The sequence below is a fragment of the Taurulus bubalis genome (assembly GCF_910589615.1).
Source record: "Taurulus bubalis genome assembly, chromosome: 12".
In the NCBI taxonomy this organism is placed as follows: domain Eukaryota; kingdom Metazoa; phylum Chordata; class Actinopteri; order Perciformes; family Cottidae; genus Taurulus; species Taurulus bubalis.
In genome coordinates this window covers 9,272,773-9,297,508 of record NC_136600.1, presented here as the reverse complement: position 1 = coordinate 9,297,508, position 24,736 = coordinate 9,272,773, and the positions used below count along the sequence as shown (strand labels likewise).

General features: G+C 41.0%; 2 protein-coding genes across 2 annotated transcripts in view; both read left to right on the top strand.

Annotated features, from left to right (window-relative positions):
- Window positions 1–133: 133 nt before the first annotated feature.
- On the top strand, window positions 134–1,975 carry lingo4b (leucine rich repeat and Ig domain containing 4b; the record flags this gene model as incomplete). Its single annotated transcript, XM_079228174.1, has 1 exon — window positions 134–1,975. The coding sequence occupies one exon, from the start codon at window positions 134–136 to the stop codon at window positions 1,973–1,975; it is 1,842 nt and encodes a 613-aa protein (XP_079084300.1).
- A 6,336-nt stretch (window positions 1,976–8,311) lies between these two features.
- LOC306744822 (semaphorin-7A) overlaps window positions 8,312–24,736 on the top strand; it is a gene marked incomplete at both ends in the record, with an annotated part of 31,626 nt that continues 15,201 nt past the window's right edge. The window contains 7 exons of the mRNA XM_079227511.1: window positions 8,312–8,390; window positions 13,564–13,703; window positions 15,598–15,660; window positions 19,501–19,596; window positions 19,970–20,075; window positions 23,565–23,672; window positions 24,159–24,298. Of these exons, the coding sequence (XP_079083637.1) occupies window positions 8,312–8,390; window positions 13,564–13,703; window positions 15,598–15,660; window positions 19,501–19,596; window positions 19,970–20,075; window positions 23,565–23,672; window positions 24,159–24,298 (732 nt within the window). The remainder of the gene's footprint in view (window positions 8,391–13,563; window positions 13,704–15,597; window positions 15,661–19,500; window positions 19,597–19,969; window positions 20,076–23,564; window positions 23,673–24,158; window positions 24,299–24,736) is intronic.

Sequence of the window (24,736 nt, the reverse complement as noted above, 5' to 3'; positions counted from 1 at the left end):
AATAAATGAGGAGAAATCAATGAAATGCAAACATGTCTTGCTTGGATTTTAACAGTGTTTATTTTTAAAACATGAGATTAAGCATTAACATTTATGCATGAATTGCCCAAAACACCAGCGCTAATGTCTTTATATGTGTGTCTCTTCTCAGGCTGGAGGTAAGATGTTTGTGGAGTCAGTCGTCCGATGGGGAGCTTGGAGCATCCTGTTCCAGTTTGGACTGGGTGTATCTGCAGGAGGCTGTCCTCCACGCTGTGTGTGTCGACCTGAGAGTAAGGAAGTGATCTGCTCTGGAAAACATTTGAACTCTGTGCCGGAGGGCTTTTCCGGTGATGCCAGACGTTTGGATTTATCTCACAATAAGATTAAGACTGTTGGGCGCCGCCAGTTCTCTGGCCTCCTACAACTTCAAGAGTTGGATCTCAGTGATAACATAATCTCCATGATTGAGGTGGAGGCTTTCCAGGGCCTACAGAATCTCAGGACGCTTCAGATTAAGAATAACCGGCTGAAGATCATTCCGGTTGGAGTGTTTTCTGGCCTTTCCAGTCTGCGGCTTCTGGATTTGAGCCAGAATGAGATTTTGGTCTTCTTGGACTATACCTTCAAAGAACTGGGCAACCTGCAAACGCTGGAGGTCGAGGAAAATGACCTGGTCTTCATCTCCCAGCGGGCTTTCTTTGGTCTGCAGAATCTGCAGGAGCTAAACTTAGACCGCAGCAACCTGACCTCCGTTCCCACCGAGGCATTGTCCCACCTCCAGAGCCTGACACGTTTTCGCATGCTACGCCTCACCATTTCTACACTGCCGAACAACGCTTTTCGACGACTACACCGTCTGCGTAGCCTCCTGATAGCAAACTGGCCAGCCTTGGACACTGTAGCTAGCAACAGCCTGATAGGTCTCAATTTGACCTCGCTTGTCATCAACAGCTGTAACCTAAGTACTGTTCCTTACTCAGCACTTCGTCACCTGGTGTATCTGCGCTACCTGGACCTGTCCTACAACCCCATCACTGTTATCCAGGGTAATCTGCTCGGGGACCTCCTAAGACTCCAGGAGTTACACCTAGCAGGAGGGAGCCTGCTACGAATAGAGTCGGGGGCCTTTAGGGGACTGGCCTATTTTCGCATGCTTAATGTAACATCCAATCAGCTCACTACTTTGGAAGAGAGCGTCTTCCACTCTGTGGGGAACCTTCAGGTGCTGCGGTTGGATGGGAATCCCTTAGCATGTGATTGCCGGCTTTTATGGGTTGTACGTCGTCGTCTGCGCTTGAACTTTGATGGAAATCAGCCCACTTGTTCGTCTCCTGATGCAGTCAGACAGCGGGAATTCAGAGACTTCTCTGAGAAGGAGCTCCCCAGGCTGTTTACATGCCGCCCTGCCCGTGTCATGGACCGCAGGCCGCAGGAGGCACGCGTAGAGGAGGGCACTACTGTGGTTTTCTCCTGTAAGGCCGATGGGGATCCATTCCCATCTGTTACCTGGATCTCATCCCATAAGAATGTAGTTTCTCCAACAGGACGCATCCGAGTTTTGCCCAATGGAACTCTAGAAGTGCGTTTTGCCCAAGTGCAGGACAGTGGCACATATCAGTGCCTGGCAAGCAATGCAGCCGGCAATGACAGCCTGACTGTCGGCTTGTACGTGAAGGGGCTCCCTCGTAACCGAACCATCCCCTTCTTCTCAGAGGAGGGCTGGGTAGAGCCTTCAAACTCCCAAGCCACCAATTCCTCGGCTCAAATGTCTAAACCATACCCGTTTGACGCAAAGACCCTGATAATCGCCACCACCATGGGCTTCCTGTCTTTTCTCAGCTCAGTGGCCATCTGTTTTGTCTTCATGTTCTTCTGGAGCCAGAGCAAAGGACAGATTAAGCACACAGCAACTATTGACTTTGTTCCTCGGTCTTCGATGGGTGGTGGAGGGGAAGGAGGGGACGGTGGCAGGTTCACCATGAAACTTATTTAAAGCCAAGGAAGAGGTGAAAGGGGCCTCCATATCGACTGTAAGTTACTCTGCACATGGACCCATACTGAGACATTCTAAAGGCAAAACAGAGCCAGTTTGTTGGGCTTGTGCAAGCCCTCTTCTAATTTTAGAGTGGAAAGTCTCGGCAACCACTTTACTAACGAATGAATATCTCATGATCTTGGATTAGAAAGATGTAAACAGATGGAAGGCAGAGCTCTCTCGTGTTTGTTGTGTGTTTGTGTTCAGCAATTTTTTTTATTTGAATGTAGCATGTTAGCATAAAATAGTTAAATACATTTTCCCAGATTTTGGGATTAACACATGAAAGGAGTTTGACACAGGTTTATGCATTGTCAAAACACATCAGGTGCTTATTTAAATCATATTGTACAAGTGTTCTTGTAGGTCTTCTCTTGCCAATACAAGCCATGTAAACATTTGCCCTTTTGACTCTTGGGTTGCTATTTATGTTTGCCCACATGAGGATCATGTCAAAGAATGCCAATGTGGCATTGGCTGTAAGTGTATGTGACTAAAAAGCTTTTGGTACTTGCAATAAATATATGGAATAGACTAGCCAAATAATTTATGATTCTCAACTTTATGGTTACATTTTGGATCTTCCCAGTATGGTTCAGGTATGCTGCATTGGATAATGGTGTTGTGCTTTCTGCAATAGGTACTGCTTACTTTAAATAGATAATGTAGCAGTGCAAAGGGACTGATTGCATACCATAATGTACATAGGAATGTATCCTTTCACATACTCAAAACAAGTTTGTCAAGTCCAAATTGGACCACTGTCTTTACCTTTTAACATATTATTGTATCACGTTATTTCTCTCTGTTCCATCAGAATATGCTATGATTTCTCCTTTTTGTATTCAAGACACTACTTTTTTATTTTCTACCCACAGAAATCTTTGAAAAACATGTGCCTCAGAAACATTCTCATCATCGACAAAGAGAATGCTCACCTGATCATTGTTTGTAAATATTAGGTCAAGGGCGTTTGTGTGCGCTGGGTTTATTCTATCACTTCATCTAGTTCTGGGGATTAGTGTCACTCAAATATTGCACTCTTGTATGAACGTACCTGTTTAGACGCACTACGCACAGAGCAATGCTTTAGTATGCCAGGAAACGAGGATGTAAATGATGCATACATACAGCATTGACAGATTTGTTCATAACTACATTTTTTCCATTTTACTTTATTAAATGCCTATATCTAAACCTGCATTGTTTCAAATAAATTATTATGGTTTGTTTATCAAATGGGGGAAAAAAACAACTAATCCAATCATCTCAAAACCAATCTCTCATTGGATCTTCTTCTGAAATGACTTGATTGTTTAAAAATTGGCAAGAGAAGGAAACATTTTCTTGCATAACCAAAAGCACTTCATCTCTGAGCTGTGAGTCCATTGTGGGGAATTTATGTTTCAATTCGAGACAGAAAGTGGCCCTGTTGCCCCTTTGGAAGACAACAAAGCTACAGCTGGCAGCGAGCCACACAAATGCTTGCTTGTCTTCTGGTGAAGAAGAAGGATTATGTGTGCAGAGGAATACCGCTGTGGCTGTGTGTTTTCTTCTCACGTCTGCTGAAATACGAATGGATCTCTTTAGACATTGACTGTCTCCCCTGCTGCATATTCTTCACTGCTGACTCGCTGTTAAAAACATAATATTGCACTTAAAAGTGATGAACCAAATGTTAACCAATGAACTGCCCTCGCTTCATCTCAGTGCAGTTTAAAAGACCGGCAGTGCACCGAGTGGATTCACCAGAAAGAAAATCTCTTTGTCCGTCTAATGCAGTTGCCCAGAATAACAACAAGGAACTGATAATAATGTGTGTGCGCAGAGATTTAAATCCACTTGGATTACCTCTGCATGTCTCAATCTGTCATATAGGACTGTCTGGCGGGTGCTAGCCTCCCGACCCAGCTTGTCCGTGGTCATATTATCTATTTTAATACAACTATTTGCTCCCATTGGACAAAAAGCCAAAGGGGCAGATTAAAGTGGTGTTTATAAGCCACTCCCCCCTCCATGACTGGGATGCACACACCACTGAAAACATCATGGTCTCTTTGCATCTGCTGCTACGTTAGTTTCAAGCTCCTCCTCTTGATTGACGGCAAAGACCAAGCATTTCTTTACAACACAAGAAGCATTTTACATCTATGTTGAAGGCATTTGGCTGGTACCGTTATCTGGAGTGACAGGGGAATAGGACTAAATGATTAGATGACCTAAATTAAGCAGCTAACGGCAAAGGTGGCAAAGATGAGGCGCTGGATAGCTGGAAATAGAATATAAAGTAACTGAAGGGAAACATGTTTCTTCTAGCTTTTCGGTTTCTTATTTGGAAATACTCATTCATATTATTGACTGTAATATATATTATAAGAGCCGTGTTTTTTCTGAACAACTACAAAAAACTATATTTTTCCAAAAAGGTCAATTTTCATGCACTGATTTGTTTGAATAAGCGGTCGATGCAGAACTGGATCTAGATCTCTATTCATCCTAAAGAAATGGAACAATATTCTGGTCTTGAAAAAGGCTTCAATTAATTCTTCCTGCAGCCCGCCCTGTTTCTACTGTCATTACACCTGCTTCTGACTCAGCTGGAGTTGACCTGCACTGGATGGCGGTGGTCTCCACAGCACTTCAGCGAGGAGATGAGCGGTGACGAGAGGTCCTTGAAAAGACGAGAGAAAGCAGAAAAAGCCTTTCCACCTGATTTACCGTGACAAAAGTGGGCATGGCTCTACATATTAACTGGAAAAAGAATATCTTATCTGTATTTCAAGCGGGGCTTCAGACACAGACACAGACAGCTTTTAATGTGTAGTGTGATCAGCAACATAGCAGCACTTTGGGGAAGTACATGTTGGATGGATGAACAATGATATCTTAGATACCAACCACTAGTGTTGATCAATCTATGTATATTTAGGCCTCAGCACAGTGTCACAGAAAAGGCCATGATGTGTTGGGGTTTAGATCTACACTGTCAGACCTGCTTCACCTTTCAGTCACAGCTGTGTGTTTAACTGAATTCTAATTATGATGCAATTCTAAGCCATTTGGTCAGTTAGTTGAATTAAACTTCAGTACTAAGTTGGGGGTGAGGGGGCATTTTTGTTCATTGTCATTTAGTTGTGATGTTGGGGAGTCGAGTAGATATTTATTTGTGTGCATTTAGATATTATTTGACAGGTTGATGTTTTTTGGCATGCATGTGTATACACACACACACACACACACACACACACAGTTGTGTTTACATCCCTATAGAGGACATTGCATTGGCTAACATGTATTTCCCTTGAGACTTAACCATAACCGCTACTCGCCGACTACCATTAGGGACAATTCGGGAGTTCATTGTCTTTCCTAAGGCCACCGACATGACACAGCTGTTATTAGTATTTTAGCCATGCCCTGTCTGAAGTTTATTTATTCATATAAGGACCAAGAAAACCAAACAGCTACAGGTCAGTCATTACTCCTGCCTCTGCTCGTCGAATGATCCTGCAGGGTTGGTAAACAGAGTGCTGCAGGAATGAGTTCTACAACCCAGGAATGAGTCAGCAGATTCCTTCTTCTCAAAGTCAACGATTTTATGATTTTTGTTTAAATGACTGAAATAAGGTCTTTGGTTAACACACACTTAAGAGATTTCAACGATTAGTTCTATGATATGAAATCTATCAGTGAATACCCCAGTGGGAACCAGTGATACACAAATACGTCATCTCTGCAGTATCTGATTGTTTTGTCACTATGGCTTGGTTTTCCTTTTAGGATAGCCGTAACACAATAGGACATTTTAAAGCTTTTGGTCACACTTAGAAAAAGGTCAGAGAATTGCCAACAACAGGTTTCATCCTCTTTGGAGGTTTTGCTTATCTAAATGGTAACTTGTGTTATCATAGCCCTGGGGAATTATGTCTTAACTATATGAAGTAATCTGGGACTTATATCTGTATTTGAATGTTTTTTTTAGTATCACCTCACTCCATTAATGTAAATCAGAAGTAACTGAACTTCCCATGAATGTCTCATGCAGCTGACATTGGGCGAAGGCAGGGTACTCCCTGGAAGGATGATGTAGTATGTTTTCATTTCAGTTCATTTCTGTTTTTGTCCTTTTTTTTAATAATTAACCTATTTTGTTAGTTTGAGACAACAGGCCTTAACTTGACTTCACAGGCAGATAATTCCATGTTTTCAACAGTATAATAGAGCACATTTTTGATGGAAATAAATATGTTTACAGATTTGTACCTTCAATCATGATAAACAACAACAAAATGATTGAATGATGGTGATTGCTGCACTGGATCCAAACTGCATGAAGCCATCTTCCTCCATCTTTACTGAAATTGTGACCTGCAGGGAAAGAGTACATCAGGTGCTTTCACCATAACACCTTCCACCAGAGACAGCTAATGGTTGCAGTAAGCTGCTGAAGGAGACAGAGCGCTGCTGTTGCAATGATTTAGGAGGTAACATCATCAGCTCGGAGTGCTGAAACACAGATTGAAGCTCTTGATTTTGCTGCCATCTTGTGGTCAAAATATAATATCCCCCACCTGAGCACTACACTGCTGTCATATACAAAATGACATCACTGTTGAGTGAGGTCATATGTGCAACAGACTTGAAGTAAAGCTATCATCACCATTTAGGGAACGACTGATGGAAACCGAGCAAGCGAACCGAGTAGAAAGAGAGGAAGAGGGTCGATACTGTGACTGAAAACATCTAACTAATACTCATCAGGCATTCTGTCGATCATTTTGAAGGAGACAGACGACTTTTCCTCATGTGTTTTGACGATTTTAGTTTTACACAACTCATCAACTGTAATAACAACAATCTGTTTCTTTTGTTCCTTTTCTCAGATGGTCTTCAATACTGTTTTGAGAATCAATAAATCAAAATGTTGGTTTGTTGATGATGGTTGGTTGTCACAGTAGTTCATGAGGACCCCAATGACTCCAAGCGTAGTCCTTGTTAGTTAAATATGTTGATAAGATGAAGGTTATTAAGGGTACAACATCTCTTTTTGAAGCTTCATACCATGCATAATTGAGGTAGAATGTGTGTGACGTAATGAGTAAGTTTGAACGAGTAACAATATTTAATTTGAATCCCTGTAGAGTTTGAGGGGATCTCCATCTCTGACGAAACTCAAAGGTGTTGATTTCAGGGGCAACACTGAGGGACGATTAAAGCATTTGAAGTATGTTTGAAAAGGTAAATTGCCAACAGCAGGTGAGCTTTGACAGGTTTGTTTCGAGGACACACCTGTGTGTGACATATGCCTTCTGAATTGAGGGAAATGCTCGAAAGTTTCTCCTCCATTTTTCTAAATAGCTTCATGCTGATTTTCTCCCACCATGCTCCCAAATGTCTCATAGACACTCTGATGAGGCTTTGGATGGTGCCTAACACAGAACGCAATCTTCTGTAAATGCAAACATCTGTTTGGTTGTGTACACTAACAGGCATTCAACGTTTAGAGTGGTGGAATTTTTAAAATTTGAGTCAATTAACTTTCACAAATGCAAACGCAGCGAAGCCAAACTGCTGATTCATTCCCATCCAGGCTTTCAGGACCTATTGACACACATTGATTAGCATTACAGATGCAGTTGCTGAGGCAATATCATTATTGGCTGCAGGGCTTGTGCGCAAACAAAGCATCAAAATTTAATTTGTGGTTATGTAGTCATTCTTTTTATGCATTATGACGTGTTATTGTTTGATGTTGTCGTGATTTCATTAGATTTAGAAAATATGACGTTTATCAAAAAAAGCTGGAGGAAAAACTGATGTGATCCTATGAACGGATGTAGAATGGAAAAAAAAATATTAAAAAACAGGATGAGTGACATGATTTCAATCTGTGGAAATCATCTTTCCCTAGCAGCAACAGGTTCGACGCCTAATCCTACACGCCAGTAATTATAAACCGTTTTTTTTTTTTTTGTTGCAATCCCACTTTTCATTCCTGCGTCTATGCTGCTGAAAAGTCTACGCTCCCCCTCTTCTCTGCCGTTTGTTTCCGAGGTGGAGCCTGATACCCCGACTTCTCCAAACTGAACTGCCGGGCGAAGCAGGCGGACACGAGAGGACTGGGACCAGCAGTCGGTGGCACAGATCTGGGACGCAGCAGATCGAGAAAGGGACCCGAGAAGAAGAAAAAAGGCGACTGGAAGGAAGAAGCAGGATTTTGTGCAGCTTGTCGTACGGTTTATGTATTTATTTCCTTTCCACAAACCGGCTACACACGAAAGAGCTTCAAGAAAGATGAATTATTTCATCCTGCTGCCGCTTTTTGCAACGATTATCGCTGGAAAGTCACCTCGGCTGAAATTTGTTTTGCACGGTAGGGAGCTCTACCTTTCTGGATGATGCCTGTTTATTTTAGCATTTGATGGTTGTTTATTGTTGTCTTTATGTCGCCAATCATGTTTTATTAATGTGTACGGAGGTTAATGGAACCAATGAATGGGTGAATGGATGGAGGGATGGACGGATGAGTGAATGAATAAATAGAGTGAGAGTTTAGTCACAAGGTGATGAAGCCAGTTATTTTCCAGTTCCCTCATTAAACCATGTTGTTTTGTCATTTGCGAAAGACGCACAGGCGGCACCGATGAAGCCACATTGACGGGGTTACCTCTGGATTAATGTTTTAAAAAAAATGCCAACCCTCCCCCACTGACCGAGTAGTAAATTACGCGCTCGAGCATTCAGGCCGCGCACACATGTTCACAGGCTGTAAGAGGATTCACATCTGGGGTAAAAACTAATTCGGCTATTAACAAAACGCGTTACTGTTACCGGAGTGATTTCTTGGCCAGCTCGGTCTTTTATTTCCTTTCCATTTCCAATTGGCATTCTGTGCACATTCGCTCACAGGCACATTTGAATGATTTTGATGTGATTTATGCAACTTGTAGCTTTTCTGTTGGTCTTTTTGACCACTTGCGTGTTTTGTTCAGCACACCGCACGCTCACTCTATGCTCGTCTTCAAATTGCACCGTCGCATGGTTGTATCAGTCAGGTGCTCACAGGTTTTGGCGACCGTCCACCCACAGCATCCGCGGCGCACCGAGCTGAATTAACCCAGATGCACTTAAAAACAACCTTCTGGAGTAACATGGCCGCCCGTTTGAGCCGAACACACCGCGAGTCCTTTAAAACAGCCTCGTGCCTCCGCCGAAAAGCATCGTTACTGTGAAATACGACTCTTTGGAGGTTGACACGCTGGAGCTCCCACGTCCTTGCGAGCTGCAATGCGGGACACGGCAGCTGCTTCACACTGCAGCAGAGGAGCCCGGTTCCATGGGAGAGGTGGTTGCTGTTGGGTAGCAGCCACCATAAATACACGATGTACATGTACTATTATACAGACATGGAGAGGATGGGGGGAGGGAGGGAAGGTAATAGAATGGAAAATTCCAAGCCGATTCCTAGTTATTTATTCCACTCACGCGTTTTTACACCTCACACAGTCCTCTAATGTATTCAGCAATCAGCGGAGATGGGGGCTGTGTCTCAAGTTATCTGTATCTGTCTCCCCTCCCCGCAGAGGAGCACAGTAAAAAACGCCACAAGATGACGGCCCTGAACGTGCAAGTCATATCAATCAATCTCGTTGTAATTGCAGGTTGAGCTGTGAATGCCTGTCATTAGGGCACACATGCGCGCGCGCACACACGGATAGAACACTGTCGGAGGAAATCCATCAAAAGGCGCAGTTTGAGCCTGAAGTGCAAAAGCTTCACAACAAGATGCTGGAGCCGCTTCGGAGCTGGCGCGGTTTCAGCACCAGGGACAGCGCCGAGGTCCTCAGACGGCACAGGGTCCCCAGTATGCATGTTGGTGCAAAACGGGGATTTGTGTAACGTCAAGGAACTTTCTTTCAGCGCTACAACCCGGTTATACGATTTAGGTTGAATCTGGGTTTAATTTATGGTGAGATATGATGTGATGGCTGAATACATTGTAGGGGCTGGGGGATGCATTACGTTGCATTCATTTGGCAGACACTTTTGCCCAGAGCTATTACAATAAGTGCATTAAACCTCAGTAGGAACAAGACATCATGAAAAATTCCAAGTGCATCCCTCCCAAACAAACTACTAAGAGCATAATACAATACATCCCACCGTCATGACTGTTGTCATTTTCAAGCTGTTTTAGAGAGTCTACTGTATTTATATAAATGGGATATTACACCTCTCAATATGATTCAAAACAATTCAGCATCAACATAAACAACAGCCTTCATAATGATCATTGTGTTGAATAAACACCTAAAACATTCAACACAAAGGGATCCTCACTGTACACCTTTAATGCATATTGTCGTATGCGTGTTGTTTTAGACTAAACTCGTTTTAGCAAGGTGTACTGGAAACTGGAGAGCATATAATATACTAAAACTGGATATGAAATAAAAACATACCATAGAAAATACAAGAGCAGCAACTACTATTTATTTGTTTGGCCACTTTTGGGTGAAACACATATTTGACATATATTTGATCCCATATGAAGTTGATATGGTGTATGTGTTGCTTATTTACACAAGTTATTCACCGGCCGACAAAGAGCACCATTAGCACTCTTTTTCTGGCTAAAGTGGCTCTTGAGCAGCTAAATGCTCCTCTATTTTCACCAGCTCATCCCCAACTTTTGTCTATGTGCGGTTTGGTGCTGATCAGGGTGCATTAAGTTGGTCGAGTAGAGCTTTTTCCCTAAAAACTGCTGACAGGGAAATAGGACCAAAACAGTAAAGTTGTAAGCCCGAAAACCAAAACAATGTGCTGGAAGACGCTAAAAAGTTAAAGGGAACTGCAGAGTGGGGTGATAATCCTCTGTGGGTTCATCGCTATGAGTGATCCCATTCATATTACACATTGACATGTGAGCTAACCCTAATATACAAAATACTGATTATTGCAGCTAAACATAGCACAAAACTGAAATGGTTTGTATTGAAACATATGTGAGTTACTGTAAAGTATTTTTGTTCAGGTGTGAAAATGAGAAATGTTGTCAAATTAAGAGTGTTTTCTTCTTTAAAGGGACTATACAAATATAGTGAAGTTTGCCTTTACTGTGCGTTATATGCACACCCATTCTTTTGAATATGTCTACTTAGGAGTTACAATAATATCAAAAGGCAGAGAGAAGCAATGCAGGACAAACACAACATAAAATGGGAGAAAGAGGACAGACATATGCAAAGGTGGAGGCAGAGGGTGAGTGAAGGACTGAAAGAGAGACAACAGCTCATCTCACGACTGCTTTGACCTCTACGGCTGCATCCTAAATATCAGAACATTTGGCGAAAGTTCAGGCATTGTTTGTGTTGACCTTCTCTCTCAGTACACCTTAATACACTATTGAACCGTAAGCCTGAAAGTTTCTTTTGGTTAAGTTCATAATGGAAGACCTTGAGGTCTATCTATGAAACAACTTTGGAGTGAAAGATTCCATGTAAATTAAATTAAAGCAGCCATTATATGATGCCAGAACAGGAAAACTTCAAAAGCTTTGAGATCAAAACCCCTTTGACTTCGCCTCTGCTGTTTTTTTCTTCAATATCTATAACGCTTTATTCATGCCGTACAAGTAGAAGCGATTCCCAAAACTAACATCTGCGCTTTACTCTTTTTTTAATTAGCAATTAGGCATTTGTTTCTATAAAACTGACTCACTAATTTGAACATGTTTTAACTTCATTTAAGGATCCCATGCTCCTCCGAGGGGAAGGAAACGCTACAATCCTTGAGGGTTAAATAAAGCACTTTTTTGGAAAAACAAGCTAAAAAACAAGGATGTTTTTCTTGTTTCCTAAAAAGCCGACCTTTAGAAAATTCAAGGTTTTCACCCAACAGCAACGATTAAACGTCTCAGGAGAAAAGAGGAAGGAACACGCTCAACAATAGGGAGTGTGACTGAGATGTTATGAGTTAAAATTACATCCAGAATGTGAAATAGCCAACATGTTCTCACTGCCCCCACTGTAGCGTCACATTTGGACGTGTCAGGGACAAAACGTCACTTTCCACTCGTCACACACACAGTGCCTTTTCTAAATGAACTTCAATATTCAGAAGAAACGTACAGTGTCTGCTTTTCCCATGCATGCGTTCACTTTTTAAAATAAACTTAGCTTTAAAGTTTACTTACGCAACAAGCATACTCGTTTAGACTTAGGAAAAGATCGTCGGTGGGGTGAAAGTAAGTTTGTTACTTTTGCTGGTAAAATGACTACACTTGTTACGTAACTGTAACGTAAAGTATGGAAGTTATGTAAGAAATAAGTAAATGCTGACTTGGTTTCACATGGGACATGAACAGAAGTCTCCTGGGTGAAAGTCGGTGTATTTGATAAATTGGGACTGGGAACGGGTTGGCATTTTAGTTGTATACCCTTTTGAAGCAGTGTTGTGGAAGATGTGGACTAAGGACTGTGCATTCTGTCTCCCTTTTGTATTTTGTTTCTTGAAAGAAACAGGACAGCTCCTCTGACAATCATACACTTTGTTTATTCAGGGTTAGATGGAGGAGGAGCTTAGCCCAGGTGATACACAACTAATTGTTTTGTGTGTTACATTTGTATTCGGCTTAACATAAATTTATATGTGTTTTTATTCCTCCTCAAAAAAATGTGCAAAGCTGTCTTTTTTACATTTTTGAAACGTATAATTATTGAAATTCAATCGCAGCTTCTTCCATTCTGCTTTGTGCTGATCTACTGCCACCTGTAGATCACTGTGATAATGTCAATGTATTGGTAGGAATGTTCACATCATCCGTGTCCATATGTGTCCTAAGTGCGCACGAGAACAAATTAAATGGAGACCACCCACTCATTACACACTCAAAACATTGCTCCCTTACGCTAGTAGTCATCAACAACACCACAGAGTATATTTTGAATAGTTTGCTTGGCTAGCATGAACCAAGTTCAGTATGGTTCCCTCAACAGAAAGGATCCAATTGTCCTATAACTTGAAATGTAAACTGAATCTAAACTGTAAAGTTAAAACAACAAATATTAGCCAGAAATTCTATATTTATCTCACGGAGAAGTGACTATCTTGTTGAGTTCAGTTATCTGTAAAGTCTTGGTAAATATATTAAATACAATTTAAAAAAGGTATAAAAAGGTATTTTGTTGCCAGCTATTTGATTGACATTCATTTTAGGGTGGTCACTTTTTTATTTTTGAGGATGTTTAACTGTTATGGAAAACATCCTGAATATTTTCTTCTTCCTGCTCCTTCTACTTTTTAATTATTGACATGGTAGTAATGCGTATTATTAACAGCACAAGTAGTGTTATGTTATTGAAATCCAAAATGGTTGCTGTTGTTTTTTGTCTTTGTGTTCAGTTCATTTATATTAATTTAATTTAATTACCAAAGGGCACATTTTGTATTGCACTAACAAAAACATTTTAACAATTAAAACAGCAATGTACTCCTGCAAAGCTCTTGGCTGCCAGCTCATCTCTTTATGTTGTTGTGATCCACAGAGGCCTCCAGGTTCCACTTCAACAAACCTGAGAACTACATCAGCATGTACCACCCGGAAGGGAGCAACACGCTGTACGTGGGCGGCCGGGCGATGGTCTACATGTTGAGGTTCACTAACAGAGGGGTCCGCGACCTGGAGGTATATTTTCCTTTTAGCTGTGTTTGCTGTATTGTACGCAGAGAGATATTTAATCTTTTTGTAATGGGCAACCACTATGCTGCCAAGCAGAGTGGTTATAGAAGATCAGTTGCCAAACATCAGCTGAAATACTAACTACCGTTTTTAAGTCGGTCCACTTTTATAACCGCTTTGGCAACCAACCAATGTTTGGAAGTGCTGTTAGCACATTAAACTTAAAGGCGTTTCACACAGGGGCCGTTTTTGTTTTTCTTCATGCAATTAATATGCACGTCAATATATATTTTCGAACTGTTGTTTTTGTCATAAGTAATTTCATACAGAACATAATTATTATGCTGCAAAAAAAGCAATTTATTGTAATTATCTGATATATTTTCTGAGCTGTCACACTTCTACTAAAAGCATAACCAATCATATTCAAATGTTTACACAATAGTGTACAACAACAAGACACATACAAGGCATACTTGTTTACCAGAGATTTAAGTTTTCATAACATTTTTTGCATTTTGCTAAAAGAAAACTCAATACAAGTGGAGCAGTTTAGGCTTTACAACAACTTAGCCAATTCAGTTTGAATATTTTTGAAGTAAAATATTTTCAGGTGAGAATTCTGAAATGTTGTGTTGTTCAAGTGTATGGTGTGTAAAACAAGCATCAGGGACCTAAAGGTTTAGTCAAAGTTTAAGGACCTGTTTGTCTGATTAAACCTACTCACAGGACTGTTTGGGGAAAGAGTGGGCTTGATTGACATCTCCACAAATAACAAAATTGTTACGTTTAATCAGCCTTCAAATAAAAAAACATAACTTTCTACATTCCCGGTGGTGTACCAATTAAACAAATGTGTCAATTTGTGAGGAGTTGGTAGTTTTTTTTACCTCTGTGAAGGTTACTACAAACACTGTTTGCCAGTGTCTGGACTACAACAAATATATAGTCGGCCTTCTGCTGTGAGAGCAGAGAGAAAGAGATGACTGCCACTGACCCAGTTCAGCAGCTGAGGGCAGAGGAAGTTGGGTCATGCATACATTAATGAAGCGATACATATCTCTCCCCCTGTGAAGAACAAAAACATCATTTACTGAGCGAATAATGTCAACATATAGGTTCAAGATTACACAGTGTGTGGGCTGCGGTATCAGCGCTGACTAGCCCGACAAAATGAAGAGACCGTAAACTCCATGTTTCAGCCAAATATGACTATGCCCTATTTTTCGAAACGATTGCTGGCTTAGTATTGGGTTTTCCACATTGGAGACAAGAAGACATTGAGGGACTGTTTTGATGTTTGATGCCGGGTTTTCTGACAGTTTGTCAGGAATGATTTACAGTGCAGATTTGTTCAGCCAAGCATAACAGTTGAGAAAAAAATATTTTCATTTCTTAAAAAGAGCATCGACGGCCACGCGGCACGAGAGAGCGAGGGCTTATTTTGTGGTGTTAAACAATTGTAGTGGGATACATTTAATATGAAAGGGTCACTCAACTTAGTTATGTACTTTGCAATGGAGAAACAATGCTTGTTTGACTGAGGGGCAGTTTACTCTGAAGCATCAGCTCATTCCGCCTCTTCGTATACTGCTCCATCGGTCGTTCTCTCCACATATTTGCACAGAGAGCAACAAGTTAATGGCGGTTGTTGACAATAAATGTGACATGTGAATGTAAATGTGTCTGAGAAATGTTGAGTACAGGAGACAGGTTTTATACAGGGTGTACAACAAGGACGTAAAGCACAGTTTTAATGGGATGATACATTCTTGAATGCAGTGCACATCACATAGAGGCGTTGGTATCAGCAGCTGCAGTGAGGTCGCAGGTTGTTTCTTGCTCAAAAAGGGTAGTGTGAAAGAAGTTGGCACAAACTAATCAGTCCTTCCTCCCACAGATCCCAGCGGTATCCGACCAGACTGCAATTGATACCTGCAAGGCAAAGGCTGCACCACTCGAGGTAGAAACTCACCCTCGCCGTCAGCACCCCCATCACTTTCTACAATGCCCTCTCCTCCCTCATCAGTGTATTATCAAAGATGTCATCATCGTTCTCATCACCCTCTTCATGATCATTTGCAGTTGCACCACTGTGAGGTTAGTGCTACCATGTTCGGTTCTAATTATTTTTTCTAAGACCTAAAAGGCCAAATAATTTAAGTAAAAATAGTAAAGACACAAACAAATAAATGCATAAGTAAAGGTGATTTATAAAGACGCGATACAATTACACAGCTTCATCACAAACCAAAACACAGATGAGTAAGCTGTCGATAATTGCTCCTGCATAATAATTCCATGAGATTCTACGGAGATACTGAACGAATGCCAACAGATTAATACATTCGACCTGAAACAAGTACAACAGCGTGAGGAAGCTGCAACCTAATGTGAAAGGCTCCGGGGCTCAGGAATAATCTTTAGCAGAAGGATGCATTGGTGCTCAAAATGCTGCTCGTCAAAGAAATTAAACAAATCCGGATGACAAGAATGGTGCCTGTCAAGAGAATCAAATGTCTTTGTATTTTAAGGTTTAATAACCAAGACCATTTTCCCCCATTTTACATCAATCACATCCATTTGGGCATTCATTCATTTTAGAATTACAGGAAATTATCAAAATCATTGAAACAGATTTTTCATTAATTGTCGCGGTCAAATTCTGCATTTGCTCTATTGCTAAAAAGAAAATAAGTTGTCACCTCCTTACTCATCACCAAATCTATTATTGCGATCGTTCATATATGACTATACTCTCTTATCATATATCTATAAAAGGTGCACACAGTGCAATTATATCTACCAACCAACAAACTTTGAAATAAGACAGCTTAGTCAGTCAGTTTTTTTTGTGTGGGCTACCGTGATCAGCTTGTGATATAACAAGCCATTTGATTTTGCTCCCGTTCCTTTGTCTCATGAAGCCATATTTTTCTCGCAAGCCAATCAGAGCAGACTGGGCGTTTCAGAGGATGCTTAAAGAGACAGGCCTTAAAAACAGAGCGTTTCAGACAGAGGGGAATATATTAAAATGGTACGACAGTATAATGGTATACAGTATCTCCCCTTTAAGGGACAATTTAAATTTCAGCATCTATAGAGCCACGAGGCTCATGTCTGCAAGGGATCACATCCAAGTAATGCACACATTTTTACAAAAAGAATAATAGTATTACATTTAATTAACTAACAAAACAGTATTGCAAAGATTTAGCCAAACAAACAACAGTGTAACACAATATGCACAGAACCAAGTGCATGTATGTGTCCACTGTCCACATATGTTTTGGAGTACATCAGAGGCAAGCCCACAGGGATAAGATCAGGGTGTAGCTCAGGGTGTAGCTGGGAGGTCAAGGATGCATGTTATAATTTACAGATTCAGATCCTTGTATATATTAGATCATCAGTTTTGAATTATTGCCAGATTTGCTCCTGGCTTGTGGAAAAGAAGGCAGTGCTTCCAGCCGCTTGTTGGCGCTTCTGCCTCCTGTGTGAATTTGGCCCGATGGTTTGCAATAATCGCCGTGAATTTCAATAAATGTGCTGGCAACAGAAAATAAGTGACACCTTGCTTTCAAACTCAGTTGTTCTGCTCGGTGCTGTGAAAGTTCTTAATTATTTTCACATCTGATTTACTTTTGCTGCGTCAGACCTCAAAGTCCTTCAGTCTGCAGTCAAGCAATGTCTGCCTGGATTGTAGACTTCATTCAGTCATGTTTTAAAAGGCGGGATGGTTCTATTTCAACACACATAATGTCTTTTTTTTTGCCAAGGCAGCATGTCAACTGTAGTCTGCTGTGGCGACCGTGAGCATGTCATCATCAGGACAAGAGCACCTTTGCATTTCAATTAGCTAAGAAGTCCATTTCAATATTTCCAACCATATCTGATCTAAGCTAAAATAAATTATCACATGTGTGAGTATAAATCAAGTAGAAGTGTTACATCAGCTCTGGCACAAAACAAAGAAGGCACTGACTTGCATAAACATAGCTGGTGCTTCAAGAGGGTCTGGCAGTGGCAGATGGTGGCAAACGAGAGTGACACAGTGAATCTTATTCTAATAAAGACAATGGCTCTGGGAAGGGGTATGAAGGACAGAAGGCAACATTCGTCAGTGATAGACAGCCACAGGGTTTGTGGAAAATATAACCCCTTTGATCGTGATAGGAGGTTAACTGTAGATTATTCAATAGACAGACTGTATTCTTAAATCCACCTCAGGTCCAGTTTGTCCAGAGCACAAACATCAAAAGCTGAGACTAAGGAGCAAATACACTGACGGCAAATGTGGTCCAGGTTGAGCAAAACAAGAACAAAGTGTTGGCCTTTATTAAAGCTAATCTTACTTTGACCCTAAAAATCCCCCAAAATGACTCATTGTCAACCCTCACAAGGGTCTTTCAGGTTCAGATTATATTTGGAGAGGTTGTACTGCTCTGCTTGTGAAAACATTTGTATAATGTCCTGGCTTTTGTAGAGCTTTTTTTTAACTAAAGATTATTTAAAGATTTGACTAGAGATCCCTTTTTCCGGCCACCTCTAACTGGTAAGAGGCCTAGGGGGAAGACCAAGAACATCACTTTTTATGGCTCATTATTACGTGGATAACATACAAATTATAGTGCATACATTTTCATAAGTATAGCTACGAACAGTGTGATTAGGCAGCAAAAATCCTCAGATTTAAGGTCTCCCAACTAGACCGAATGTTGGCTTTGGACATAAATCATGAGGTGCAGAATGATTAAATATGGATGTTATACCCAGGGCCAATACACTGGTATTCCAGTGAGCATTGTTTGTTAGCCGTAGTGAGAGCTTCTTGCCAAGCAGTGCATTAAAACAACATGATGCGTGACAAGAAGCCTGATCAAAACTGATGCTACTGAAGAAGACGTTGGTTTGAGTCTGACAGCTACGAAGTCTACAACCTCAGTCATAGATTGCGTGGACCACGTGAAGCCCCTTAAACAAACATGTCCAAACTCAAAGTATTTCTCTCAAGAACATAAGCACACCAAGTAAAAATGTGCACACTCACACACAGATTACCCAGCCCACCCACTCGCCTACACAACACCTACACACACACACAAGCTTTGGCCCTGCTTTTTGGATTTGTTGATGCATTTCCTCCATCTCCAGTTTTTACCAGCCTTGTTTTCAGCAAAATTTCATGATTTGATTGTTTTCTAAAAGGCACTTTTTTGGGGGGTTGTTGCTATAGACACAGTAAAAACACACGCGACCCAACATGAGCGCCACCTAAAATCTGGATATACCCCTAAAGGTTGTACTCAGTATTCATTTCCATTATCCATCCAGTAATGCCTTTGATATAGAAGTCCATTTTCTGTACTTAATGAATAAGTGATGCATATGGGGCATAGCGGCTAAGCCCCCCGGGTGCTGTCTGCCAAAAATGTTCAGAGCATGGATCACCTCCAATTTTTCTTAAATCTCTCTCTCTCACTGAGCAATCCTCTTTTCGCTCTCATAATCTGTTTTATGTTGTACTCGCTCTTTGTTTCTCTATCTCTCTACCCCACCTTCCTCTGGTCCTCTGTTTGTTTTTCTCAGTAACCTAGTCTTGTCTGGTTCTCTCTCTCTCCCTTTGTGCTGCATTTCTCTCTAATCACTTTTCCACATATCCTCCACAGTCTCCAATCTCTTTTGCCTCTCTGTATCTTTAATCCCTCTCCCAATCTGTGTATTTTTTCCTCCCTTTTCTCTCTTTCTTCTGCCTTATTTTCTGGCTTTTGTCCCCCTCTTTTGCTGCCTCGTTCTCTCACAGCTGGAGTGTGATAATTTCATCACAGTCATTCAGAAAGTAAACGACACAATAATCGTGTGTGGAACAAATGCTGGAAGCCCCAGGTGCTGGATGCTGGTAAGAGTTTCTTCAGACACATTCCTTGTAATGCTATACCGTTTATTATTATGCAGCTTTTTAATGCTGTTGCTGCTTTTCAAGCCTAAAAGATCAATTGCAATTAGCATTTATTTATTAGCTCACTTATTTCTTTGTGCTGGTAAAATGAAGGCCGGGAGTTATGTATTGCCATAGAGGATGTTTTCAGTAATAAATATGGATAAGATAACATCTTCTAAACCCTGTGTGGTGACAAACACATAACTAAGTGTTGTGTCTTGGGATAGCGAACTGTAAGATGTTTACTGCATAATGACGCATGGCGGGAATGAACAGGGTTTAAAAGGTCAGACTTCCTCCGGGCTCAAACGTCTCCTCTCTCTCCCGGCAGGTAAACGATACTGTGCTGACTGATGTTCAGGGCAACGGGCAAATAGCGTCTGCCTCTGACATCTCACCACCCTACCCTTCCCAGAGGTCCATCAGCTTGCCTGCAGGTAACAAACACAGGGAAATAAATTACACGCCCACTAGCAGGAGTTCATGATTCACTGGGCGGAAAAAAACATTATCATCTTACAAACACAGGATTATACATTCTTCATGGTTTAGTATCAACAAAAGGAAGACACTGCTATAAAGAGTTGTGTTGTTGCGAGTGAACCTGAATGACCTCATGAATCAGCTGGAGGCAGATTGCAAACGACCTTGGTTAAAGCCATTGGCCTCTGTGTGCTGTGAGTGCACGGTCACACGTGCACAAATGCAGGCGAGTGACCATCACCTGCCGAGGCACGAACACTGATAAAGTTCAACTCGTGCTTTTGGTAACGGTGGTCCTGTTTTCACATATATATTGTTGAAGTACTTAAGAAAAGCTTGATGGAAATGTCAAAATTCAATAAAACTTTGCGCTAAAAAGCATACGGAAATGCCTGCGGAGCCTAAGCCTTTTGGAGTGTAATCAGTTCGAACAAGTTGCATTTTTCCTTTTTTGTGACTTTTCACTTTTTTGCTTGAAATTCACTTGATCATTGAATGGAACCACAGCTGGAGATTCATAACGTTTTTTAGAGACAAATTATATCCCACTTATATGTATTTTGTGGTTTAGTTTGATTGATTTGTTGATCTCAACTGTCCGCAAAAGCCATATTTGAACTTAGAAGTATATATAATGGAATAGACAAAATGATCATCTATTTTGTACCGTACAAATTTGCTTATCAAAATTGACCAAATTGACTGATTTGCATACATCTTGTAATCAGGAAATATTGCTATGAATAGGTCCAAATAGAAGGAGTCAAATCACTTATTACTTCAGGAAGTAATGAATGAAGGGTGTGTGTGCCACTTTGTTCCATTTGGTACGAGTGTCACCATTACAAAAAAACATTAATTTAAAAAAGGTGTCACTTTTTCCAGATATCTTAATTTGGAACAAAGCCATCTTCAGCTCTTTATATTAACTTAGCTCATTTCAGTTGGGAGCAGCAGAGTGACACTTGTGTGTCTCGAGCTCGCAGGAGTGATCTGTCTCTTATTATTACTTTATATTCATAACATGTACATGAGTAGATGCTTTTATCTGAAGCACCTCACACTACTTCAAAGAGCCAGTCCTCAAGAATGGTGTGTTAGTAGATTTTAATAAATCATGTCGTACTTGGCTGATACATGTATATTTTACCTTTAACAAGATCTAATGTGTTGCCCTATTAAAAGCAAATTATTATGTGGTTTCGGCAAATCGGTCAATATCTTCGATGAAAAACATAACTCTGCTAGTTTTCTTTAAGAGTAAATGTTGCGGTATAGCTTGTGTGGTTTTTCAATTTGTACGTCACAATATTCTTCAAAGAATTAAACTCAGGACAATCATTTCTAAATTAAAACCCCTCCATCTATACGTGAGTAGCTTTTTAATCAACATTTAACAAAAGGAGCCTCACTTAATTGAAAGCTATCGAGTGAATGAAGCAATCAAGGCCCTATTATCTATCGATGTGAGGGCCTTGCTCGACAGTATTATGCTGCATTAAAAAGAAGAAGGAGATGAAGAGGAGCTTTATTAACATTTAGCTCTTTGGGTATATTTCAAGAGAACTGGACAAACCAGATTAAAAGCGTTACCACAAACACATCAGTTATATTTAAGCAGACCCAAATCATACATTCTGCTCAAAGGACATTACAATCTGTACAGTATATAACACACTTTATCCTTAGACATTTAGATATAGAACATCTAAAAACTTAAATATGTAGAACACTTCAGGGCCAGAATTACCCAGTTTTATTCCTGTGCCTCGGCAGATCATATATGTTGTTTTCAAGTGTAACATCACTGGGGGATCTCACCACCCGGACTGCCAAACACACACAAGAGTCGGCCATCTGCCGTTGTGCATTCACATGGAAAGAACTCATGTAAAACATTGCTAAATGGAGCTGTTGAACTGACAGCGCAGACACATTCAGAAATAATTCAGACACAGGTTGTACAGACTACTGCATGCAAAAGAGAAAATAAAAATGTCAGGGCTGTGTGAAATCAAACATTTTTAACATTTTTTTTCTTTCAGATTACTCGTAAAGTGAATACAAATGGGGATAATTAGCAGAATTACAATTTAAAAAACATTTTAAAACCAGAATGGTTGCATGAAGTGTAGTTCAGATTTCTGCAAGGTGTGTCTGTAATGATCACTGCTGCATTGTTTGATTGACGGATCCCACAATTGGCTCACTGCCCATCTTGATGTGCATCAGATATGTGTGATTGATGTCTTCACCAGCTCCATACAGGCGCACATCTCAGCTCCATCTCGCAGCCGTAACCAAGACACGACTTATGCTGCAGACAGATACACAGGCAGATGCTGAGACAAAGTTTCTCTTGTTTTTTTCTACACTTAATTTAATAAACCAGCATATATGCCCACTCTAAAGTCTGCCTACACATTTTCTCTGCTGTCGGTAAATCTCGTTGCCAAGTTCATGGTTGCAATCGCCAGTTTCAAGTCTTCTTCATACAGCATGATGTTCTTTTCGAAAATGATGGTGCATTTAAAGTCAAATAGACCATAAAGCAGAGTATGCTTTAGGGCGGGGCTACAGGGTGATTGTCAAATCGCTCCCACGACGTTGTCCGCTAAGGCTGTTCACCGTGTTTCCAATTTAAACCTTTCATAGTGTGTTTTCTTTTCATGAAAATGATTTGTCACAGTTTGGTCACCTAAAAAGGACAGAATTTGGTTTTACTCAGCCCCCCATCCTCTCTTGTATCACAACCAAAATATCGGCAGCCAAAATTCAGAACTCGATGCTCCAAAATGGCCGTCCACAAACCAATGTGTAGTGTCACAGTCCACTTCTTACATGTAGTCTAGGTGGAAAATACAGGCCTGCTCACCAGACACTGTGTTTTTTGCACACCCAGCTCAATTGGATCAAATAAAAAGCAATTGTTCAGGGTGTAATTCATCAAAAGAGGTTAGTCCGCGCTGCAAGACGGCATTCTTCCAAAATGGGGATTGATTTTTTTTGAAGCAACGAGCCGAACCCTCCGCTTTAGTTGCGCTGCATTTTAATAACGATCAGTCCTAATGAAGATGCTGCTGCTACGATTTCAAGCGCTCCCTGTCTGCATCGCTATGGAGACAGAGCTCTAAGTGGGGTTATACGAATATGTTGATTGGTGGCTGCTCATCACTGCAGTCAGCTATTCTGTCTTGATGTCTTCTTCTGCTCTTGAACTCCTTCTCCTCCCCATGTCGTTTAATTCTGTCTCCGTCCTCCTGGGCCTTCTTTTTTTTCTCCCTCTCTGTGTTTAATGCTTTCTCTCTGTATCTTCCTTTCCGCCAGCTTCAGTCAATCCTCTTCTGTGTCACTCCAATCTCCCTCTGAACCGTGTGCCCTTTTCTTTTCTTTACCCACTGTTCACCCTCTCTTGCTCTCGTCTTTCTTCCTCGCTGTCTCAGATGGGAGCCTGTACTCCGCCATGTCGTCAGTGGCAGGTCACGCCGGCTCGATCCGCCGTACGTTTGGTCCCCAGAAACTCCTGAAGACGGAGAACATTTGGCTGCTGAGTGAGTAAGAGGGGGGGGAGACTAATGAATATGGAGATGGTGGGCGGTACTCTCTGTAAATCACCCACTATCATTCCCTTGGGGAGAAACAACATGTAGGAGTATTCACTGTCACCGTATTTGTGGTTTGGGTCACGATATTTACGGCAGAAAAAAATGCGATACGGAAACTGAAAGCAGACAGTTGATTCTCATAATGTCCTTTTTTTATAGTGGACATTTCTCCTCTGAATAGAAACAATATATATTTTTCCTCTTACCTGTAGTGATATTTATCATTCTGAAATGTTTAGCTTTGAGTTGTTTAGTTTAGGAGATATCGCCCATAGAGACGACTGCCTTCACTCCAATATAATAGGACAAGATGGCACTCCAAATTCCTTTACATTTTTTTACGAAAGACTCAAAAGCAATGTCTCTTTACTCACGATAATCCACACATACCTAGTTGATATCTCAATGGCCACGTTTAAATCTCATCACCAGATCCACAGTTTGCGGGTGCAGCCATAATTCCCTCTTCGATAAAGTACAAGGAGGAGATCTACTTCTTCTTCAGTGAGATCAACAAGACAGCCAGAGTGGACGAGGAGCCTTACAAGGCTCGCATCGGCAGAATCTGCACGGTAAGAAATCACACGTTTGATGAAATGTCCAGACACAACATGTTTTTCTACCCGACTTATCCATTGCATTGCATATATCTGAATTGTGAGCGGGCAATCAAAAGAGTGCGTTTTGCCCTTTCCAGATTGTTTCATTTAAATAATCGGTAGAGACGACGCGATTTGGCATAAATACTGTTTTCAAGGAAAAACACTGGTTTTAAGTGAATTGCTAAGAACTCAAGGATTGAAGGCCCAAATGTTTAGAGTGAACATGCAACATAGTACAAAGTGATATAGTACTGCTGTCATTTAGAGTTCAAACCGGAGCTATTAAACGTGTTGACTACCACTGGACTGATCAAAAATGCTCATGTTTATGGCGGCAGTTTTCAAACTCAAACCTCTGAGTCTACGTCATGGTATTTGATGTTCTGTACATGAACAAAGTTGACATAG